This window comes from Mesoplodon mirus, assembly GCF_964341445.2.
Source record: "Mesoplodon mirus genome assembly, chromosome: 7".
NCBI lineage: Eukaryota > Metazoa > Chordata > Mammalia > Artiodactyla > Ziphiidae > Mesoplodon > Mesoplodon mirus.
The window spans coordinates 53,518,868-53,538,007 of record NC_138983.1 but is presented as its reverse complement, the minus strand read 5'-3'; the positions used below and the strand labels follow the sequence as shown (position 1 = coordinate 53,538,007).

The 19,140-nt window shown below is 54.7% G+C and overlaps 1 protein-coding gene across 1 annotated transcript in view; it reads left to right on the top strand.

Annotated features, from left to right (window-relative positions):
* CAPN5 (calpain 5) overlaps positions 1-17,404 on the top strand; it is a 52,873-nt gene extending 35,469 nt beyond the window's left edge. The window contains exons 4-13 of the mRNA XM_082626942.1: positions 3,947-4,155; positions 7,465-7,657; positions 8,501-8,694; positions 9,379-9,456; positions 10,907-11,102; positions 11,751-11,873; positions 13,008-13,204; positions 14,118-14,233; positions 14,772-14,908; positions 16,013-17,404. Of these exons, the coding sequence (XP_082483068.1) occupies positions 3,947-4,155; positions 7,465-7,657; positions 8,501-8,694; positions 9,379-9,456; positions 10,907-11,102; positions 11,751-11,873; positions 13,008-13,204; positions 14,118-14,233; positions 14,772-14,908; positions 16,013-16,195 (1,626 nt within the window). The 3' untranslated portion in view covers positions 16,196-17,404. The remainder of the gene's footprint in view (positions 1-3,946; positions 4,156-7,464; positions 7,658-8,500; positions 8,695-9,378; positions 9,457-10,906; positions 11,103-11,750; positions 11,874-13,007; positions 13,205-14,117; positions 14,234-14,771; positions 14,909-16,012) is intronic.
* The last annotated feature ends 1,736 nt before the right edge of the window (positions 17,405-19,140 follow it).

The following is a 19,140-nucleotide window of genomic DNA, read 5'->3' as shown; positions in this document are numbered from 1 at the left end:
CGATGATCCTAAATTGATGTTAGAAGCCATGATTGCCTAAATCCATTATTTGTCAGTGGTTGCAAAAGAATAGGAGTCTAGGACTTCCCTGGTGGCGCTGTGATTAAGAATCCACCTGCCAACGCAGGGGACATGGGTTCAAGCCCTGGTCCGGGAAGATCCCACATGCTGCAGAGCAAATAAGCCCGTGTGCCACAACTACTGAGCCTGCGCTCTAGAGCCCGCGAGCCACAAGTACTGAGCCCTTGTGCTGCAACTACTGAAGCCCGTGCGCCTAGAGCCTGTGCCCCGCAACAAGAGAAGCCACAGCAATGAGAAGCCCGCCCGTCACAATGAAGAGTAGCCCCCCGCTTGCCGCAACTAGAGAAAGCCCGCACACACAGCAACAAAGACCCAATGCAGCCAAAAATAAATAAATAAATATATTTTAAAAAAAATAATAAGAGTCTAATATTCTAATTTCTTCTCACTTCTTAGATGGAATTCATCACCAGATAAAAACCTCCCTTCATCTGCTGTTGGTTACTCTATGGCACAGTTTGTATAGAAAAGTCAGGTTAAGTCTTTGATTTTTTTTTCCTTTTGATTTCCAGTTTCAAAAATATGAGTTGTTTCCCTGCCACCCTCCAATAGTGACTAATTATTTGTTTGTGTTAATATTATCATGGTCTCATGGATTTGAACATATTGGATGTGTTTTCATTCATCACCGTCATTATCCTTTACTGCTGCTCAGATTGGCCCGTCTTTGGCTAGTAGGAGCCTCTTCAGATTGGTCCTGAATCCTCTGGTTGCTTCCTTGATTTCTGGCATGACCGGATGTGGTGTGGAGGGTGTTTGGTTTGTGTGCCCGTGGGAGCACACCTCCCTGGACAGATTGCTTCCTCTCGCTTGGTACCCTGGCTGGCAGCAGAGAGGGGCTGAGGGGTGAGAAGGCTGGCCTGGGGCTTCCTTGAAGGGCTTCCTTGAAGGGCTGTGGTGTGGGAGGGAAACTGAGGCCCATGGAGATCGCTGACTCTGTATCACAGGCCCTGGAGCCTCATTAGCTGCCTTTTGAGTCACAGAGGGTTCAGAGCCAAGCCCTGGGTTTGACTAATGATCCTCCCGTGGCCCCAGTGGTACCTCCCAGCTCCTGCGAGGGCTCCTCTTCTTCCCTCCCCCCTCCCCCATCCTTCCGCATCCCGTGCAGTCCAGAGCTTTCAGAGCAGGGAGGAGTGGAGGAGGGTGCAGTGGCCAGGCCAGTGTTCCCAGCTTCCGACTCTCCATTGCTCTGTGCCCCTGCATGTACCCCCTTTTTTTCAAAATTTATTTATTTATTTATTTATTTTTGGCTGCGTTGGGTCTTCACTGCTGCGCGCGGGCTTTCTCTAGTTTCTGCGAGCTGGGGCTGCTCTTCGTTGCGGTGCGCGGGCTTCTCATTGGCTGACTTCTCTTGTTGCAGAGCACGGGCTCTAGGTGTGCGGCTTCAGTAGTTGTGGCACATGGCCTCAATAGTTGTGGCTCTTGGACTCTAGAGCGTAGGCTCAGTAGTTGTGGCACACGGGCTTAGTTGCTCCATGGCATGGAGGATCTTCCTGGACCAGGGCTCGAACGCGTGTCCCCTGCACTGGCAGGCGGATTCTTAACCACTGTGCCGCCAGGGACGTCCCTGTACCCCGTTTTTGATACACTTTTCTGTCCTGAAATCAAGTGTCAGGGAACGTGCCAGGGGTCAGGGCAGAGGCCGGCCTGGGAGTTTTCACTGAGAAAGGACACAGAGTTGACTGAAAAGGGACCAGCTAGTAATCAGCCCTTGCTGGGTTCTAGACTCTGTGTCAGGCTCTGAAGCCCTGAGTGTGAATCCTGCCTCCCTCACTGGTGCCTGTGGGTGGCCTTCTGCAGCGACTTCCTGCCCTGCCCCTCAGAAGACAGCCCTGAGGGTTCAGGCACTTGGGCACTTAGCTGGGCTCCATTAGGGGCTGTAGCGCCTCTCACTGCGCTTATCATTTTCATTGCCTTGGTCTGGAATGTCCCACTAGGGAGCATTTCTCTTTGCCAGCATCCCTGTTGATGGTTAGGGGCATGTAAACAGAAGCATCCTTAATGAGGGTGGGGGTTGGGAATGGCTTTTGGCTGAAGTCTCTGTGCTCAGGCTGCTCCGGACCTTGGGATTTACAGCCTCCTGATATACTTCTGGCTCCTCAGCCGGATTGCCTGCGTGCCCACCCCCATACCTGGGAGTGATTTTCTTCTAGAAGATGGTTCTTATGGTCTTGATGGTGTTTGGCTCCTCTGGGTCCTTGCCCGAAAGGTCCAGCAGGTCCCCCTGACTCAGCAGGGTGACGGTTTTTCCCCTGCCTCCCCACCTCCTGCTGCCCCACATTGCCTCTGTTTGTCCTAGTCTGCTGGGAAGATGCCCACTGCCAGCTCTCAGGACACCTGCTCAGAGCTGCTGCTTGTCCTCCAGGGTCAGGCCCACCACTCCCTTCTCTCCATGGCCCCGCGTGTACCCCGTGTCAGCCTCAGCACTTGCCTGTGTGCCTGCCTCTCCCACCAGACGGGGAGCCTCCCGAGGGCAGGGACCATGTCTGAATCATCTGGGTCCTCAGTGCCAGTGTGGGGCTGGGTGCAGAGTGGTCCACACTGATAAAGAGCTCATGATTCGGAGGCAGACAGACGTGCGTTTGAATCCTGGCTTCAAACCCAGGTCTGCCTGCCTCCAAAGAATGTGTATATTTTCTAGCTGTGTGACCCTGGACAAGTTACTTGCCCTCTCTGAGCCTTGATGTTCTCATCTGTAAAGTAAGGATGGATATATTAGTAATTTCATGGGGTGGTTGTGTGAATTGAACTGAGATAACCCATGGCAGTCACAGGCTTGGTATCTGACATTTCCAAGATGCTCCATAAATAATCAATTTTATTAAGAGTCCCAGTGGATGCCTGTGAATTTATTCATTCAGTTAACACATGTTTATTAAGGAACCTCTCTGAGCCAGGCCCTGGACTAGGTGCTGGGTGGATAGCAGTGACCAAGACTGATGTGTCTCTGCCCTAAGAGAGTTGACATTCCAGTGACAGTATCAGCACTGAACACAATGTCACACACTTGTGTAATTATAACTGGGGAAAGTGTCTCAGAGGAGAAGTGCCAGGGGCCGTGAGATGGATGGACAAGGGTCCTGGCCTAGTCTGAGGAGTCAAGGAGGGCTTCCTGGAGGAGGAGGGTAGGACCTAAAGGACAAGTGAGAGTCAGCTGCAGGAAGAGCAGGTGCAGAGTTCCTGACCAGAGAAAGAGCCTGGAGCAGGGCGCAGTAGGTGGAGGCTGGGGTGGGTGAGGGTAGAGACATGAGCCTCGGGACAGAGCATATTAAGGGTTTGGACTTTATTTTCCAGGGGACCTGATCAGAAAGATCACTCTGCTGCTGTGTAGGGCAAGGGCAGATGTGGTTGCTGATGCTGTTAGTGTCCCGGGGCGAGGAGATGGGGGACCGGGCCAGGGTGGTGCCGGGGGGCTGGAGAGGAGATGCATTTTAGCAGAATGTGGGAGCTCAGATTGCATGGAGAGAGGGAAAGTGGGGAGGCCGGCATGGCTGCCAACTTCTGGCTCGGGCAGGACAGGGAGCATGGTGGCACCACTGACCAGGCAGGAACTTGGATGGATGTGCTATATTTCTGAGGGGGAGGATGCAGATGGAGGCATGAGGAAGGGAAGGGGAAGCTCATAGAATCTTAGAATGACAGAGCTGGGAGGAGCCTCAGGGGGCCTCCAACCCCTTCAGGGGTGGGGAAACTGAGGCCCAGAGATGAGAAAGATTTGCCCAAGTCCCATACTGGTTCATAGCAGAGGTGGGAATTGAACCCGGTATTCCTTTCCATTTGATTCCCTGGAGGCACGCAGCCCCATTTCCTCAGGAAGCCAGCTGTGACCCTCAGTGTGTCCCATCCTGTCCCCCTCCCCATCCAGGTCATCCCAGACTGGAAGGAACAGGAGTGGGACCCTGAGAAGCCCAACACCTACGTGGGCATCTTTCACTTCCATTTCTGGCGCTTCGGGGAGTGGGTGGACGTGGTCATCGATGACCGGCTGCCCACAGTCAACAACCAGCTCATCTACTGCCACTCCAGCTCCCGCAATGAGTTCTGGTGTGCCCTGGTGGAGAAGGCCTATGCCAAGTAGGTGCCGGGGTTGGGGGGGGCGGCCCGGCTGGGGCGGAGCTGCTCTTGGACTCTGTGTGGGTGTTCCTCTGGCTGGGGCTCCCGGCACAGAGAGGTGAGGGGCAGGTGCAAACACACACAGCGAGCTCAGAGCCCGGTGCCCAGAGCACAGCCAGGTGTGGTGGAGGCCTGGACTGCAGGGCTTCTGGGTACCTGATGTCAGGTCCCCACAACCAGCCCACATAGGGAGGAATAGGTACTCCCGCTTCTACCTGGGAAGATGGAGGCCCAGGCAGGTGTCCTGCAGGTAGCCAGGGGCAGAGCCAGCAACCATATTCAGGTCGATGGTTCTTTTCCAAAGATCCAAGTTGCTGAGCCCTCCCTGGAGGCCTTGTTGGGCATGTGGTGTCTCTGAGCCTGGGCTGGTCGAGGAGGTTGGGACAAACCACTGCCTTTCCTGCTTGCTGGGCCTCCCCTTCACCCACCCACTGGTCTGTCTACATGACTGTCCAGCCATTCTATCTTTGCTGCCCCTCCTCCTGCTCTGTGCCAGGCCCTGGGTTCCCAGCATGGGCATGAGCAAAGGTTTGCTGAGCTGTGGAGGGCTTTGGGGCAGAGTGACCTGCCCAGGCCCCTGCAGGACAGGTGCAGGCCTGGCGCAGGAGGGCCAGTGGGGTCAGAGACCAGCTCTGTGGGAGCCTCTCCTTGATTCTTCCTCCCAGGCCTGTTTGTCACTCTCCTTGCACAGTGTGGTGTGTGTGCGTGTGTGTGTGTGTAAAAGGAAAAACAAAAACTCCATCATCAAAAACAAGCCTATGGAACCCTCTTGCACTGTTGGTGGGAATGTAAATTGATACAGCCACTGTGGAGAACAGTATGGAGGTTCCTTAAAAAACTAAAAATAGAATTACCATATGACCCAGCAATCCCACTGCTGGGCATATACCCAGAGAAAACCATAATTCAAAGAGTCATGTACCACAATGTTCAGTGCAGCTCTATTTACAATAGCCAGGACATGGAAGCAACCTAAGTGTCCATCGACAGACGAATGGATAAAGAAGATGTGGTACATGTATACAATGGAATATTACTCAGCCATAAAAGGGAACGAAATTGGGTCATTTGTAGAGACGTGGATGGATCTAGAGACTGTCATACAGAGTGAAGTAAGTCAGAAAGAGAAAAACAAATATCGTTTATTAATGCATATATGTGGAACCTAGAAAAATGGTACAGATGAACTGGTTTGCAGGGCAGAAATAGAGACACAGATGGAGAGAACAAACGTATGGACACCAAGGGGGGAAAGTGCCGGGGGCTGGGGTGGTGGTGGGATGAATTGGGAGGTTGGGATTGACATGTATACACTAATATGTATAAAATAGATAACTAATAAGAACCCGCTGTATAAAAAAATAACATAAAATTGAAAAACAAAAAAACAAACCCATGAAAACATGTTGGCAGATTCCATTTTTAGTCCTAAGAAAGCAAAACCCGCCCCCTGGTGGTCAGCTGGTCACCATGGTCCTTGGTGCAGTCTCCTCTCCTCCCACTCTGGGAGACCCACTCAGTGACTCAGTGGGTTAGCTCTTTTTTTTTTTTCTTTTAAGTAACATTTTTATTATTTAAAAAATTGTCCAAAATATAATATTTATCATTTTGACCATGTGTAAGTGTACGATTCAGTAGCATCAATTACATTCATAATGCTTTGTACCCATCACCACTGTCTATATCCAGTATAGATGATGATACTTTTCATCATCCCCAACATAAATTCTGTTACCCACTAAGCAATAACTCCCTCTTCCTCCCTTCTCCCAACCCTGGGAACCTCCATTCTGCTTTTTGTCTCTATGAATTTTCCTATTCCAGGTAGCTCATATAAGTGGACTATTTGTCCTTCTGTGTCTGCCTTATTTCAATTAGCATAGTGTTTTCAAGGTCCTTCCATGTTGTAGCGTGTATCAAAATTCCGTTCCTGTTTATGGCTGAATGGTATTCCATTGTATGTGTGTGCCACATTTTGTTTATCCATTCATCTGTTGACGTACACTCGGGTAAACTGTTTCCACCTGCTTGCTATTATGAATAATGTGGCTATGAACATTGATGTGCAGGTATCTGTTTGAATGTCTCCTTTTAGTTCTTTGGAATATATACCTAGGAGTGAATTGGTGGGTCGTATGGTAATTCTGTGTTTACATTTTTGAGAAACCACCAAACTGTTTTACACAGGGGCTGCACCATTTATGCTTGTTTTTTTTTAATTATTTACTTTTAAAATTATAAAAAGAATGCATGTCTGTTATAGGAAATCCAGAAAATATAGGAAACCATGCAGAAGATAATAAAACTCTCCTATACTCCTGCATATTCTCCCAGGTTGCTGTTCTCCCCTTCCCTGTTTTGGGCCATCTGGGTTAATGGGGCAGCTCCTCTGTTCAGGACAGCAGGACATTGTCCCCTCAAGGCCCCACCCCCTCTCCATGTCTCCATTTCTTCCCTTTGCTCTCCCTACACCCTCCCCCACCACTGGCATCTCTTTTAACATCTTTGATGGCTCTTTTGTTTGTAGGTTACCTTGCAAAACCTGTGCTGGTGTTTTGTGGGCGTATATTTTCAATTTATGGAAATGGTATTTTGTCATATATCCCATTCTGCTTCTCATGTTCACATTTGGCACTCTGCCTTTAAGACCCCAACCTTTTTCCTAACATTTAAATAAGGAGCCACAGCTGTGTCCTAGCACCTGATCTGTTGCACATAGTAGATGCTTAATCTTTTTGAAATGAATTATTGCATACATTATAGACATAATTGGAGTCCGGCTGTATTGCCTTTTCAAATGTAACAAGCAGGCACTAGCATTTTCCCTGCAGTGGGAAGTCCTTTACAGTGTTTTCTTCAATGGCTGCTTGAGATGCAACATTAGCTTTTAAAACCAGTTCTCTGTTGTTAGACATTTAGGTGATTGCTGGTTTTACATTGTTATAAATAATGTTACTCGTCCAGAATTATGTCAAAAGACATAGGAACTTTTAACACTTCTGAAAAGAATTGCTGGATTTCTGGACAGCTAATTTTTGAAGATGGGGCTGTGAAGGCCAAGGGGAATTTGAGTGACAAAATGCAGTGTGGTTCAGTGGGACAGACGTTGGCCTGGGAGCCGGAGACCTGGGTTGGCTCTGTTGTGTGACCTGCTGCGTGACCTTAGCAGTTCTCTTGACCTCTCTGAGTCTCAGAAATCTCCCCTATCAGGTGAAGGATTTAGACTGTCTGGGGAACATGAGCTGGGAGTTCTTTCCACATTGCTTCCAGGCTGGCGGGCTGTTACCAGGCCCTGGATGGAGGCAACACGGCGGATGCGCTGGTGGACTTCACAGGTGGGGTTTCCGAGCCCATCGACTTGACCGAGGGTGACTTTGCCAGTGATGAGGCCAAGAGGAACCAGCTCTTTGAGCGCGTGTTGAAAGTGCACAGCCGGGGAGGCCTCATCAGTGCCTCCATCAAGGTGAGAACACAGAGCCAAGCCCCAGAGGCGGCCCCTCCCCTTCACTGACCCTGATTGGGGTGGGAGGTGACTGGCTTTTCAGGGAGAGCCCCTGCCCAGGTTGGATCACAAATCCAGACTCTCAGCCTCATGGCGGGAGGGGAGCAGTTAGAGGGTGCAGCCCCTCCCCAGTGCTGGACAACACAAGCCTCAGGCCCCCTGCCCTAAGCTTTACACCATGAAAGGCCTTGCCCACACTGTTCAACTAGCGTCTCTCTTTTCCAGCCCTTTCATAACGGAGTGATAGGTCCTTTGGCCAAGGTTTAAGGCATCACAGTTGCGAGGCGATGGGAAGGGCGAGGGAGCCCCTACTGCCTGCTGGCACAGGCCTGGGCTCTTCAAGAGGATCGTCTTATTTCATTGACTGCTCATGTTTTGGGTGGGAAAGTTGGGACTCAGTGAAGGCAGAATTTGAACCCAAGTTTGGCTGACCCAGTGGTATGTTGATAAAAGACTGGAAAATTAAAAAGCCCTGGTTTGCTGACTTCTGTGGTGTAAATACTCCCACCATGGTTGATTTCAGGCTAACGTTTTAACAACCAGATTGCAAAACTGAGCCAGTGCTAGTCGACTCCAACACAGCCCTGGGCCGATCCCACTGCAGGTCCCTTCCTTTATCCCCCACTGCTGTTCCCTGGCTTTGTAAAGGGCTGTGAATGCGGAGGTCAGTCCCTAACCTCAGAGGAATGAGGTCTCCCCTTTGTGCGGGGCTGCCATTCCCTCCCCGTCCTGTAGGGGGTGGTGTGGCCTCCGGCTCCAGGTGGAGCCTGATCTGCCCTGCCTCTGAGCAACTGTGTCCCACAGGCAGTGACAGCGGCAGACATGGAGGCCCGGCTGGCGTGTGGCCTGGTGAAGGGCCACGCGTATGCCATCACTGATGTGCGCAAGGTGCGCCTGGGCCATGGCCTGCTGGCCTTCTTCAAGTCAGAGAAGCTGGACATGATCCGCCTGCGCAACCCCTGGGGCGAGCGGGAGTGGAACGGGCCCTGGAGTGACACGTGAGGCCCGGGGCTTGGTCAAGGACAGGGGGCAGGCACAGGGCAGACCCCAGGTGGGTGGGACGGGGTACGAGGGCTTGGGCAAGGACAGGGTGGACTTCCTGGAGGAGGTGGCACCAGGGCTGGGCCTTAAAGGATTTGGGGGGAGGATGACATTAGGAGAAGACTTACTTTGGAGCAGGCATGTGGTGGGATGGATTCAGCATGGGCAGAGGTCTGGAGGTGGAGGTGAGCTGATTCCTATGGGGGATGTAGAGACCAGTCTTGGTACTTGAGTGGGGAGGAAAGCAGGGAGGGAGGCCACCAAGGGTGGGAATGGGGTTGACTGCGCTGTGCTTGGCTAATGGCCCTGGTGAGGCCAGGAGAGGAGCAGAGCCTAGGCCCCCAGTGAGGGAGCTCCCTTCACTGAGGGTCAGTCCCCCCCTTGCCCCAAGCCTGCAGCTTTGCTCCCAGACCTCCGGATCCCTGGCATGGTGGCAGCCCACGGTTGCCTGCGAGAGTGGGCAGACAGCACTTTCTGGAGAGGGGCCTGCGCGTGGCCCTGGGTGCCCCTGACCACACCCACACTGATGGGGGCCTAGTGCTGAGCTGTCCCTCATGCCTCCTGACCCTTGCCAGAGTGGCCCTGATGGCGTCCCTCCTCTGATACTCCTCTCTCTTCCCTCCCCTGTGCTCACATCCCAGCTCAGAGGAGTGGCAGAAAGTGAGCAAGAGTGAGCGGGAGAAGTTGGGTGTGACTGTGCGAGATGACGGCGAGTTCTGGTGAGTGTGCTCCTGCCCTGGGCAGATGTCCAGGGCTGAGAGGGGAGCCTCCTGTGTGCCGGGCAGGAGTCGCTGGACAGGGAGGCGGGAGCCAGGGCTCTAAAAATGCCCCGCCATCAACTTGCCGTGTGGCCTCGGATAAGTCACCGCATCTTTTTGGGCCTGTTTCCTCCTCTGTAAAGTGAATTGGGCAGAATGGACCCTTTCGTCCCCATAGCCTCCACTGCCCATGTCAGGGGACCCTGGGCTGCTCTGGTACCCAGGCTGATCCCTCAGCAAGTAGGCCAGGGTACCAGCGGGTGGGGAATTGACCAGGGGGTAGAGGGCATGCTGGCAGCCTGATGCCGAGAGCAGGTAGGAAGAGGAGAGGCCCTTTGGAGGAGCTAAGACTCAGGATGCAGAGGAGCCCCTGGTGGGCGAGGACAGAGACCCAGCCCAGAGGCAGGAGAGCACACGTGGGTTTGGGGTGGGAAGAGTGAGTTCAGGGAGGTGAGGAGGTGAGCTTGGAAGATGGCAACAGCCTTGCTTAAAGAGCGTGATAGTGGTTCCTGCATTCATTCTCTCCTGCATTCGTTCATTCTGCATTCATTCATTCGGCATTTAGCCCTGCTTGCCAGGCTCAGTGTCTTTCTTCAGCAGGACACTTGATTTGGAGACTGAGCCACTTCCTGGAGGGATACAGGGTACCCTGTGTGTGGGAGATGTTGTGAGGGCCCTAGGCAGATCCAGAGGCAGATGGCAGTGATCCTGGCACCCCAGTGAGGTCCCCTCCTGCAGGTGTCAGGGGAGCTGCTGCAGGAGGCCCCCCAGGCCTTTTGGTCTGGGCTCCTGTGGATGAGATCCACTTTGCCCAGTCTGGCTCAGGGGCCAGTCGAATTAAAACATAGTAGTAGAAAACCCTCATCAGGAAAGGGCTTCCTCCTAAGGCCTGTCTCAGATATGTTCACCCTTGATGCATATATGTGCATATTCCTCATATATGTGCACACTTAAAGGTGGGTGGGCACTTCCCTTCCCCCCGCCCAGGCTCCTGGAGGCGTGGCAGTATCCTGGCCACTGCAGCTCGCCTACCAAGGGGTTTCCACCACTAGCTGTGGATGATAATGGATGGAAACGGTAGAGGGCTGTATACGTTAGTTATTCATACTATTAATAATTGTAACGGCCAGCCTTTGGCAACTCCTGTCTGCTGGAAGTTGTATTACATGCTTTTATTGTTATTGCATTGCTTAGTTCCTGCACTAACTCTGTGAGATAGGCGGCTGTCGTTAGATTCATTCCCGTTTTACAAAGCAGGAGACTGAGGCCAAAAGAGATGTGAAGGGTCCGTGTGATGCCGTGTCCACACTTGCTGTGTAGGCCGTGGTGCAGAGCATGTGGGGCGAGTGGGCAGGCTGGTGGGCGGGGTGGGGTGGGGAGACCAGCCGGCTCAGCCCCTTGCCTCGCCCAGGATGACCTTTGAGGACGTGTGCCGATACTTCACGGACATCATCAAGTGCCGTCTGATCAACACATCTTACCTGAGCATCCACAAGACGTGGGAGGAGGCCCGGCTGTGCGGCGCCTGGACACGGCACGAGGACCCGCTGCACAACCGCAGCGGGGGCTGCATCAACCACAAGGACACCTTCTTCCAGAACCCGCAGGTGGGCCTCCTTGGGGATCCCCACCGCCCCCACCCCTTGAGCAACTGTGGGGCCCTCGGCACCGTCCTGCCACGGACTCCTGCGTGACCTCGGGTACATCCCTGTACCTCCGTGGGGTTCGGTGCACCGTCTGTGCAGCGGGGTTGGATGGGCATGTCTGGGAGGTCCTGTCACCCCCAACCTCACAATATGACCTGCAGGCTCTGAGGACTAATGAGTGCCCTGATAAGAGTTACAGGAACATTTTATTTAGAGGCTGAGCTGGGGGCTCAAACCCCTTGTTTTCACACATAGTGCTGCTCCTTCTGGGGAAACTTGGCCAGGCTGGCTCCCCACGGGGACACCCCCCCTGCGGCCCCCTCGGTCATGACCCTGGCACCCGCCTAGTCCTCAGGCCGGTGTGCCTTCATTGAGCACCAGCTGCATTCAGGCTCAGAGCTGAGCATCCATCGTTTCCCCGAGCCCTCCCACCCCGCATGCAGGGTGGACATTGCCAGCCCATCTCACAGATGAGGGACTGAGGCTCAGAGGGGTGATGTGACTTGCCCAAGTTCACACAGCTGAGTTCTGGGCCGAACTTCGGGAGCCACCGAGCCCACTTTCAGTGTGGTCTCACCGTGTGCCCCTCTTCCTCTGCTGCACCCGCAGTACATCTTTGATGTCAAAAAGCCAGAAGATGAAGTGCTGATCAGCATCCAACAACGGCCAAAACAGTCCACCCGCCGGGATGGCAAGGGTGAAAATCTGGCCATTGGCTTTGACATCTACAAGGTGAGGCCAGCTGGGACCCCTGCTCTGGGTAAGGAGAGTTTGGACTGCCTGGGCCTGGGGGAGAACACTCTAGAACACTTTGGTCTCCGACATCACCCCTGTCACCCTGGCCACATTGGCCGATGCCATGGTTGTGCTGTGACACAGGTCCTGTTTCGATCCCCACAGAGGCCCAGCCTGCCTTGGATTGGTGGAGCTCTTAGCCTGACTTCTTCTTGCCCAGACCCACAGGCCGCTTGTATGGGGAAGGGGATGATTGCTGGTGGTCGGGCCTGGGCTCTGGGGGGCCCCCCACGGCTTCCTCCCTCAGGGCTCTGGCCCCCCTGAGTTAGAGGCCTTGCTGGGCACCGGGAAGAAGCATCCTGGGCAGAGCCAGGAGGGCTGCCCACTGGCCACTCCCCTGGCCGGGGCCCCAAGGCCTTCCGCATGTTGTGACGCCCCGTGTGTGATGACATGCAGCGTAGCAGGGCACCGTGGGCCTGCCAGACACCAAGAACCTAATGAAACCAAGTGCATGTGCTAGGCCCACGGCTTGAGTCGAGGCCCTGGCATTTGATGTGCTGGGTCGTATTATAACCATTTGTTCATGTCAGCATGTTGGAACATTCACTGCGTGCTGACGTTGTGACTTTGACGTGACATGACCTTCCCTGATGTGACTATAGCTTCTCATGGCACTTATTCCAGGAATTGTCCAACATGTCCCAGCAGCTGGTGATGTCATTTCATGGACACATGCTGTGTCCCAGGCAGATAGTGATACTTGATTCTGTTGTGATGTCAGAAACCCCGCAGACATTGTCACCAGGGGGATTCCCATTGCCGCCCCTCTCAATAGCTTTATGAGATATAATTCACATACCATATGACTCGCTCACTTAAAGTGTATTTGTAGAGTTGTGCAGCCATCACCACAGTCAATTTTAGGCCACTTCATCACCCCAAAAAGAAACCTCGCACCCTTTAGCCACCTCCACCCAGTTGCATCCACCTCCCTTCCCGCCAGCCCTAGGCAGACAGACGCTCATGTACTTCTGACTCTGTAGATATGCCTCTTCTGGCAATGAGGGGGAGATGTGGGGTGTGGGGTGGGGTGAAGGGCTCTGTGTGACCCGGTGTCTCCGCCCCCGTCAGGTGGAGGAGAACCGCCAGTACCGCATGCACAGCCTGCAGCTCAGGGCCACCAGCTCCATCTACATCAACTCCCGCAGTGTCTTCCTGCGCACAGAGCAGCCCGAGGGCCGCTACGTCATCATCCCCACCACCTTCAATCCAGGCCACACTGGCGACTTCCTGCTCCGAGTCTTCACTGATGTGCCCTCCAACTGCCGGTGCGTGGGGACTGGCTGGGGGCCTGGGTTGGCAGGGCCCAGGTCCACACCAGGCTAGCCCACAATCTTCTGCCCAGAGATCTTCAGTGTCGTCCTAAGCCATGGAGCCTGGGCCTCCAGCCTCCCTGGCCTGACATTAGCCTCCATCCCCTTTCTTTCCCTTCCTCTCCTCCCCTGTCCCAGCCTCTCTTGGCCACAAGAAGGAGCAGCTGCTCACGTGTGCAGAGCGCTTCACAGTTTACAAAGAAGCTTTCACTCATCTCATTTGCTCTTCCTGAGCCCTGGGGTGGGAGGCCTGACCCCTTCATTTTACAGATCAGAACTGGGGATCGACGTTGGCTGGGGGTGGTTTCTAAGTCCGTGCCACCAGTGGCAGAGTCCAGCTAGGTGGACCCTGAAACCATCCCCATCCCTGCTGCAGTGCAAACCTGTGCGTCCCACACTGCCCTCCCACCTTGCTAGGCAGCCCAGAGTCAGTGCTCCCTGCCCAAGTCCTGGACTGGGGGAGCAGCTTGTGGAATTAGCGGACCTCGGTCCCGCCATTCTGTGCTGTGTTGGGCAAGTCCCTTCCCCCGGTGATCCTGATGCTTCCTAATCCGTAAAATGGGCAGAGTGGCAGTCACTTATCTCCCAGGGCTTTGTGAGGATTAGAGGTAATACCTGTAACATCCCAGCAGAGTGTTTGGCACACAGTAATGCTCAGTACATTGCTTTTCCCTTGGGGGAGGAGGGGGCACCCTTGGATAGGGATGGAGCAGTGGGAAGTTTATGGGGGTTTGTTTGCCCGAGACAAGCATTGTCTGGACTAAACACTGCTCTGGACCCCCGCCCCACTCTTCTTGAATCCCCTGACCTTCCATCTTCCCGGACCCTCTCTATCACCTCCTGCCCCTTCTCCTCTGCCCTGCATCAGGGAGCTATGCCTGGATGAGCCTCCCCGCTCCTGCTGGAGCTCCCTGTGCGGCTACCCCCAGCAGGTGACCCAGGTGCATGTCCTGGGGGCCGCCGGTCTCAAGGATTCCCCAACAGGTGAGCTTGCCTGGAGAAAACCCCCAGCCCTCCTCCCCTCCCAAGCCACAGACACAGCCTGCAGAGCTTTCCTGCTCTCACTCATTGAATGAGCAAACCCATCCTGACATCCACTTTGGGCCCAGCCCTGGGATGAAGCTGGGCGTATAGAGAAGAACACACTCTGCCTCCTGCCCTTGGGCGGCTTTCAGTGTGGCAGGGCAGTCAGACACAGGGACAGGCAGCTAGGAGGGAGGGCTCAGGGAAGGCTTCCTGGAGGGGGGAGGCCTTTCTCCAGGCTAAGGAGGTATTAAGGTATGAAGCCTGGTGAAGGAAAGTAGGGGAGAAAGGTGCTCCGGGCAGGGGGAACAGCTTGGGTAAAGGTCTGGAGACCAGAGATTAACAATGTGCCCCCTCCTGTCTCTGGAAGTTAGGGAGCTGGCCAGGCTCTGGTCTCCCTTCTGAATACACGAGCCCAGGCTTCTGCTTCCAGACATCTGTCTCATCCGGGGCCTGTCCCAGCCCCACCCTCACCCCGCTGCCCACTCCCTCTTTCTAGGGGCTAACTCGTACGTGATCATCAAGAGTGAGGGGGACAGAGTCCGCTCGGCCGTGCAGAAAGGCACCTCGACGCCTGAGTATGATGTGAAAGGCATCTTCTACCGCAAGAAGCCAAACCAGCCCATCACTGTGCAGGTGAGCCCACCTGTCTAGGGTCCCTCCTGGGCCCCCCACCTCATGCTTCCGCACTCAGAGTGGCTGGGCCCAGCGTGGCAGGGCCTTTGACAGGGACCCAGGAACACTGGGTTCTGGTTCCCACTCTGTCCTTGACACGGTGTGGCCTAGGGAATTCCCTTGCCTGCCCCTCCCGGTGCCCCAGGGCCCCCTCTTTGGGGTGGGATGAGTTGGATTAGCTGTAGGGATTGTGGGACACAGCAGGGTCTGACTCCTGGCCAGGGACAGTGGGCATCTCTGCCAGCCTTGCCCCAAAGCCTTGGAAGTTGTTCCTTAAATTCCCCTGGTGGCAGATGGTGGGGGTAACTATCGCCTGAGAGCAGGGGGTCAGAAAGCCAGGGTCCTGGGCACAGGCTTCCTTCCCCTCTCAGGCCAAGGGGGCCACAGTTCTGAGCTCATTGTCAGGAAGCCCCCTGTCCCTGGGGTCCAGGCCAGCATCTCTCCCGGTGAGAAACCATCTGTAAACAAACGCTCGGGTATCCTGGGGGAGCTACTGTAGGGTTTCCAAGGTTTTTTTTGTTTTGTTTGTTTGTTTTTTGCGGTACGCGGGCCTCTCACTGTTGTGGCCTCTCCTGTTGCGGAGCACAGGCTCCGGACTTGCAGGCTCAGCGGCCATAGCTCATGGGCCCAGCCGCTCCGCGGAATGTGGGACCAAGTTTTTTTTAACACTGAGTCCTTCCAGATCAAATCACAGACCCATAGATGTTTGGGCTGGAAGGACCCTTAGGAGCCGTTGATCCAAACCTCATGTTGAAGATGGGGAAACCAGAGCAGGGGGTGTATCACTTGTCCAAGGTCACCCAAGGTCAACAGCAGAGCTAATGATGACAGATTTAACTGTATACATGGAGGGGAGCTTTGACATATGGGAGGAAGCCTGAGGCTCTGGCAGGGGCATGGCCTTGCCCAGGGTCCATGGTGAGGCAGATGCAGGGCTCCTTTTCCTCAGCCCAGCTTGCATCACAGGAAGGGGAGTCAAGGCTCTGCCGCCGCTGTCAGCAGCCCTCACAGACCCATAGTCCTTGTCTTGGAGATGGCCCCCAACCATCCTCTGTCTCCTTCCAGATCTGGAACTACCGAGTCCTGAAGGATGAGTTCCTGGGCCAGGTGCACCTGAAGGCCAGCTCGGACGACCTCCTGACCCTGCACACCCTCCACCTCCGAGACCGCAACAGCCAGCAGCCCAGCGACCTGCCGGGCACCGTTGCTGTGCGCATCCTCAGCAGTGCCTCCCTCACGGCCATCTGATACCTGCCCATCTACCTGCACCCACAGTTCTCACCACCATCTGCATGTCCCCAACCGGGCCAGGGACTAACCTGGGAGCCAGGACACTGGCGTCCTTTTCCCAGCTTTTCCACTGACTTGCTGTGTGACCTTGGGAGGTCTCTGCCCCTCTCAAGGACACTTGCCTTAGTGTCCCGAGGACCCCAAAGCATTCCCTTCTCATAGAGGAGTCGTCTTGCCTGAAATTTAAAATAGCCCTCCCTACCCCAACTGCCCCCATGGCTAAGGGACTCTATCCATTGAAAACCTTTTCCCAACGCCCTGCTGTCTGCCAGCAGAGTGCCAAGAAGATGTCACTTGTTTACACACAAACTGCCACATCCCCAAGGCCCACTCTTGCCCCTTGAGTCCCAGGCCTGCCCCAGTGTCCAAGACTTGCTTTCTTTGACACCTACATCTGGTTTTCTAGCCACCTTGAAAGGACTCATGGCTCTTGGGTTCCTGCCCAGGCTAGAATTTGGGAAATGTCCAGGGGACATCTGTCCATTCTCAAATCCCATCCACTCACCCGCCCATCATGTATTTTTTCAAAGGAGATTTGCCAAATGAATAAACGATGCCCATGAGATCCCATGTGGAGCTGGGCCTCTCCTCACAGCTCTGGGAGACCCGGCGTCCGTCCTGGGCCTCGCCTCTGCTCTCAGGTCCTCTCAGATACAGGCGCCCAGAGGAGCTGCAGCCACCTTCTCCTTCTAGGTTCTGATTGCATCCCCAGCCTCTGGTTTAGGGTCCCTGGAGAGGTGGTGGAGAGGAACAGCGTCCTGCCTCCACTGCCCTGACGCGGGAAGGAGTGTGTCTGATGTAGTGGGCCAGGCGGGGAGAGACCTGAGGGGAGGCACATGTTCCCAGGACCCCCTCTGCTGCAAGACCTGGGCTTTTCCCGGGAGCACGGACTCTGGAGTGGTGGTCTCAGGCCCGCTGGCATCAGTTTGCGCATTGGGCTTGACAGGAGATGGTAAATCCATCGTCTGACCAGAGGCCCTTCCACCAACATTCCCCTCAAAGCGTAGCGGAGGAGCCATAACCCTCTTGCTGCCTGGACCAAAACTCTCCTTTTAGTCCTCAACGTTTTATATTCTTTCCGTTTTAACTCTCAATTTTAACCAGGGGTTTTTAAAGGAAAACTGAAAGCCAGAACCCTTTTTTCTTCTTAAACTCCAGTTCCTGTGATCCTCTGATTTTATTTTGATCTGCTTGGGGAGGGACATGGCGAGGTCATACCTTCCCAGAGGAGGTCTGGAGGTGGATGAAGAAGATGGGGGTTTGTACTTGGATGTTTTACAAGCCAGCACCTGCTGTGTTCTTGGAGAGTGTTGGCGCTGTGACCAGCTTTGGATCTCTCCTGTGCCCTTCTCAGGCCCCAGACCAGGTGATGTCAGTGAAAAAGTCCAGTTGGTTCAAGATCAGGAATTCCTGTGGCCTTGCTGGGAATTCCTTTGGGGAACCTGACTTTTCAGCTCCAGATCTGGCTCCTGGGTGCAGTGACCTGGCTGGATATGCTGGATTCTTGACCCCTCGCTCTGGCTGGTTCTGCTCCTGTGTCCTGGCCCTGGGTCACGGGAGGGGCCGGGAACTGAATGACAAGGAGGACAAAAGGATTCCTTCTCGAAGAGCTGGGACTTCTCCTCAAGAACCCGAACCTAGGGTGAGGACTTTGCGTGTGACCAGGAGCAAGTTGCTTAAACCTCCTGTGCCTCGATTTCCCCCTCTGCAAAGTGGGGCCAGTGATCATCCTTTGTCAGCACTCTTACTAACAAGTGCTGTATAAGGGCAAAACAATACCCTTGCTCTATGTATCTTTGTATGCGTACACACTATACACAGTCATGTAATCACCACTTCTCAGTGTCTGTTTGAAAGGAAGACTCCTGAGTTCGGTGGAGCGTCGAGGGCCGGATAAGCCAGCTTGGGGCCTCTGGGGCCGACACACGGGTCTTTGCTCAGCCATGTCCGCCTGGGCTACGGGGGCAAACGAGGACCAGCTGGCAGACCTGTGTGGGCTTTAGCCTGGGGGCTGGGCATTGTGTCCCTCGACTCCCTTCTCAGACAGAACTGGTTCGGCAGCCCTGCCCTTGCTCCCTGCCCCTCTTGGTTGGCTCCTGGCTGTGTGGGGATCCTGGTCCCCAGGAGGCCCTGGGGACTGGGCAGGTGAGGATGGAGCTCTTTCAGGCCGGGACTGGAGGGTGAGTGGGGAGAGCAGTGGCTCTGTTTGCCTGGTGCACCCTGCAGCCCACAGCGGCCTCAAGTCCCCATTTGCAGATGGATGGGGCCCCTGCTGCACAGCACCCCGAGCTGGGCTGCATTCCCCTCAGGGCCGAGCGCAGGGTCAGGGGAGCAGAGACCTGTTCCGTTCTCAGAATAAATGTTACCACAATTCCAGAAAGGCCTTCCTGTGCCTCTCTGTCCCTCTGGGGATAAGGGACAATGAAGGGAATGTTTCCCAGGCCTGGGTGACTGGTTAGAGAGCCACATGAGGGAGTTACAGCTGAGGCTGGACCCCGATGCCTGCCTGGTGGGACAGTGCTGGCATCATTGGGATCATTCAGCTGTCCCTTCACCTGGCCTTTTCCCAAGTCCCGTCCCAGGCACGGCGGGTGGGGGAAGCAGCCACAGTGCCTGCTCCGGGGCAGTGTACAAACTGGTGGGGAAGACATGCAGAGAACCAGTGGCGAGGCAGTGTGGGAGCTACTGGGTGTTCCCTGAGCCTGCTGGGGGCAGGAAGGCCTCGCCCTGAGCCAGTTGTGGAATAGAGGGGAGCAGCCGCATGAAAGGCAGCCAAAAAGGAGATGGGCTTATGGGGGTACAGGTGGAGGTAGGGGATCAGAGTGGAGGCTGTTGAGGGGAAGATGATGGCAGCTCGAGCCAGAAAGCCGGGGGTGGCGGGGAGGAGAAACCAGAGAGATTTC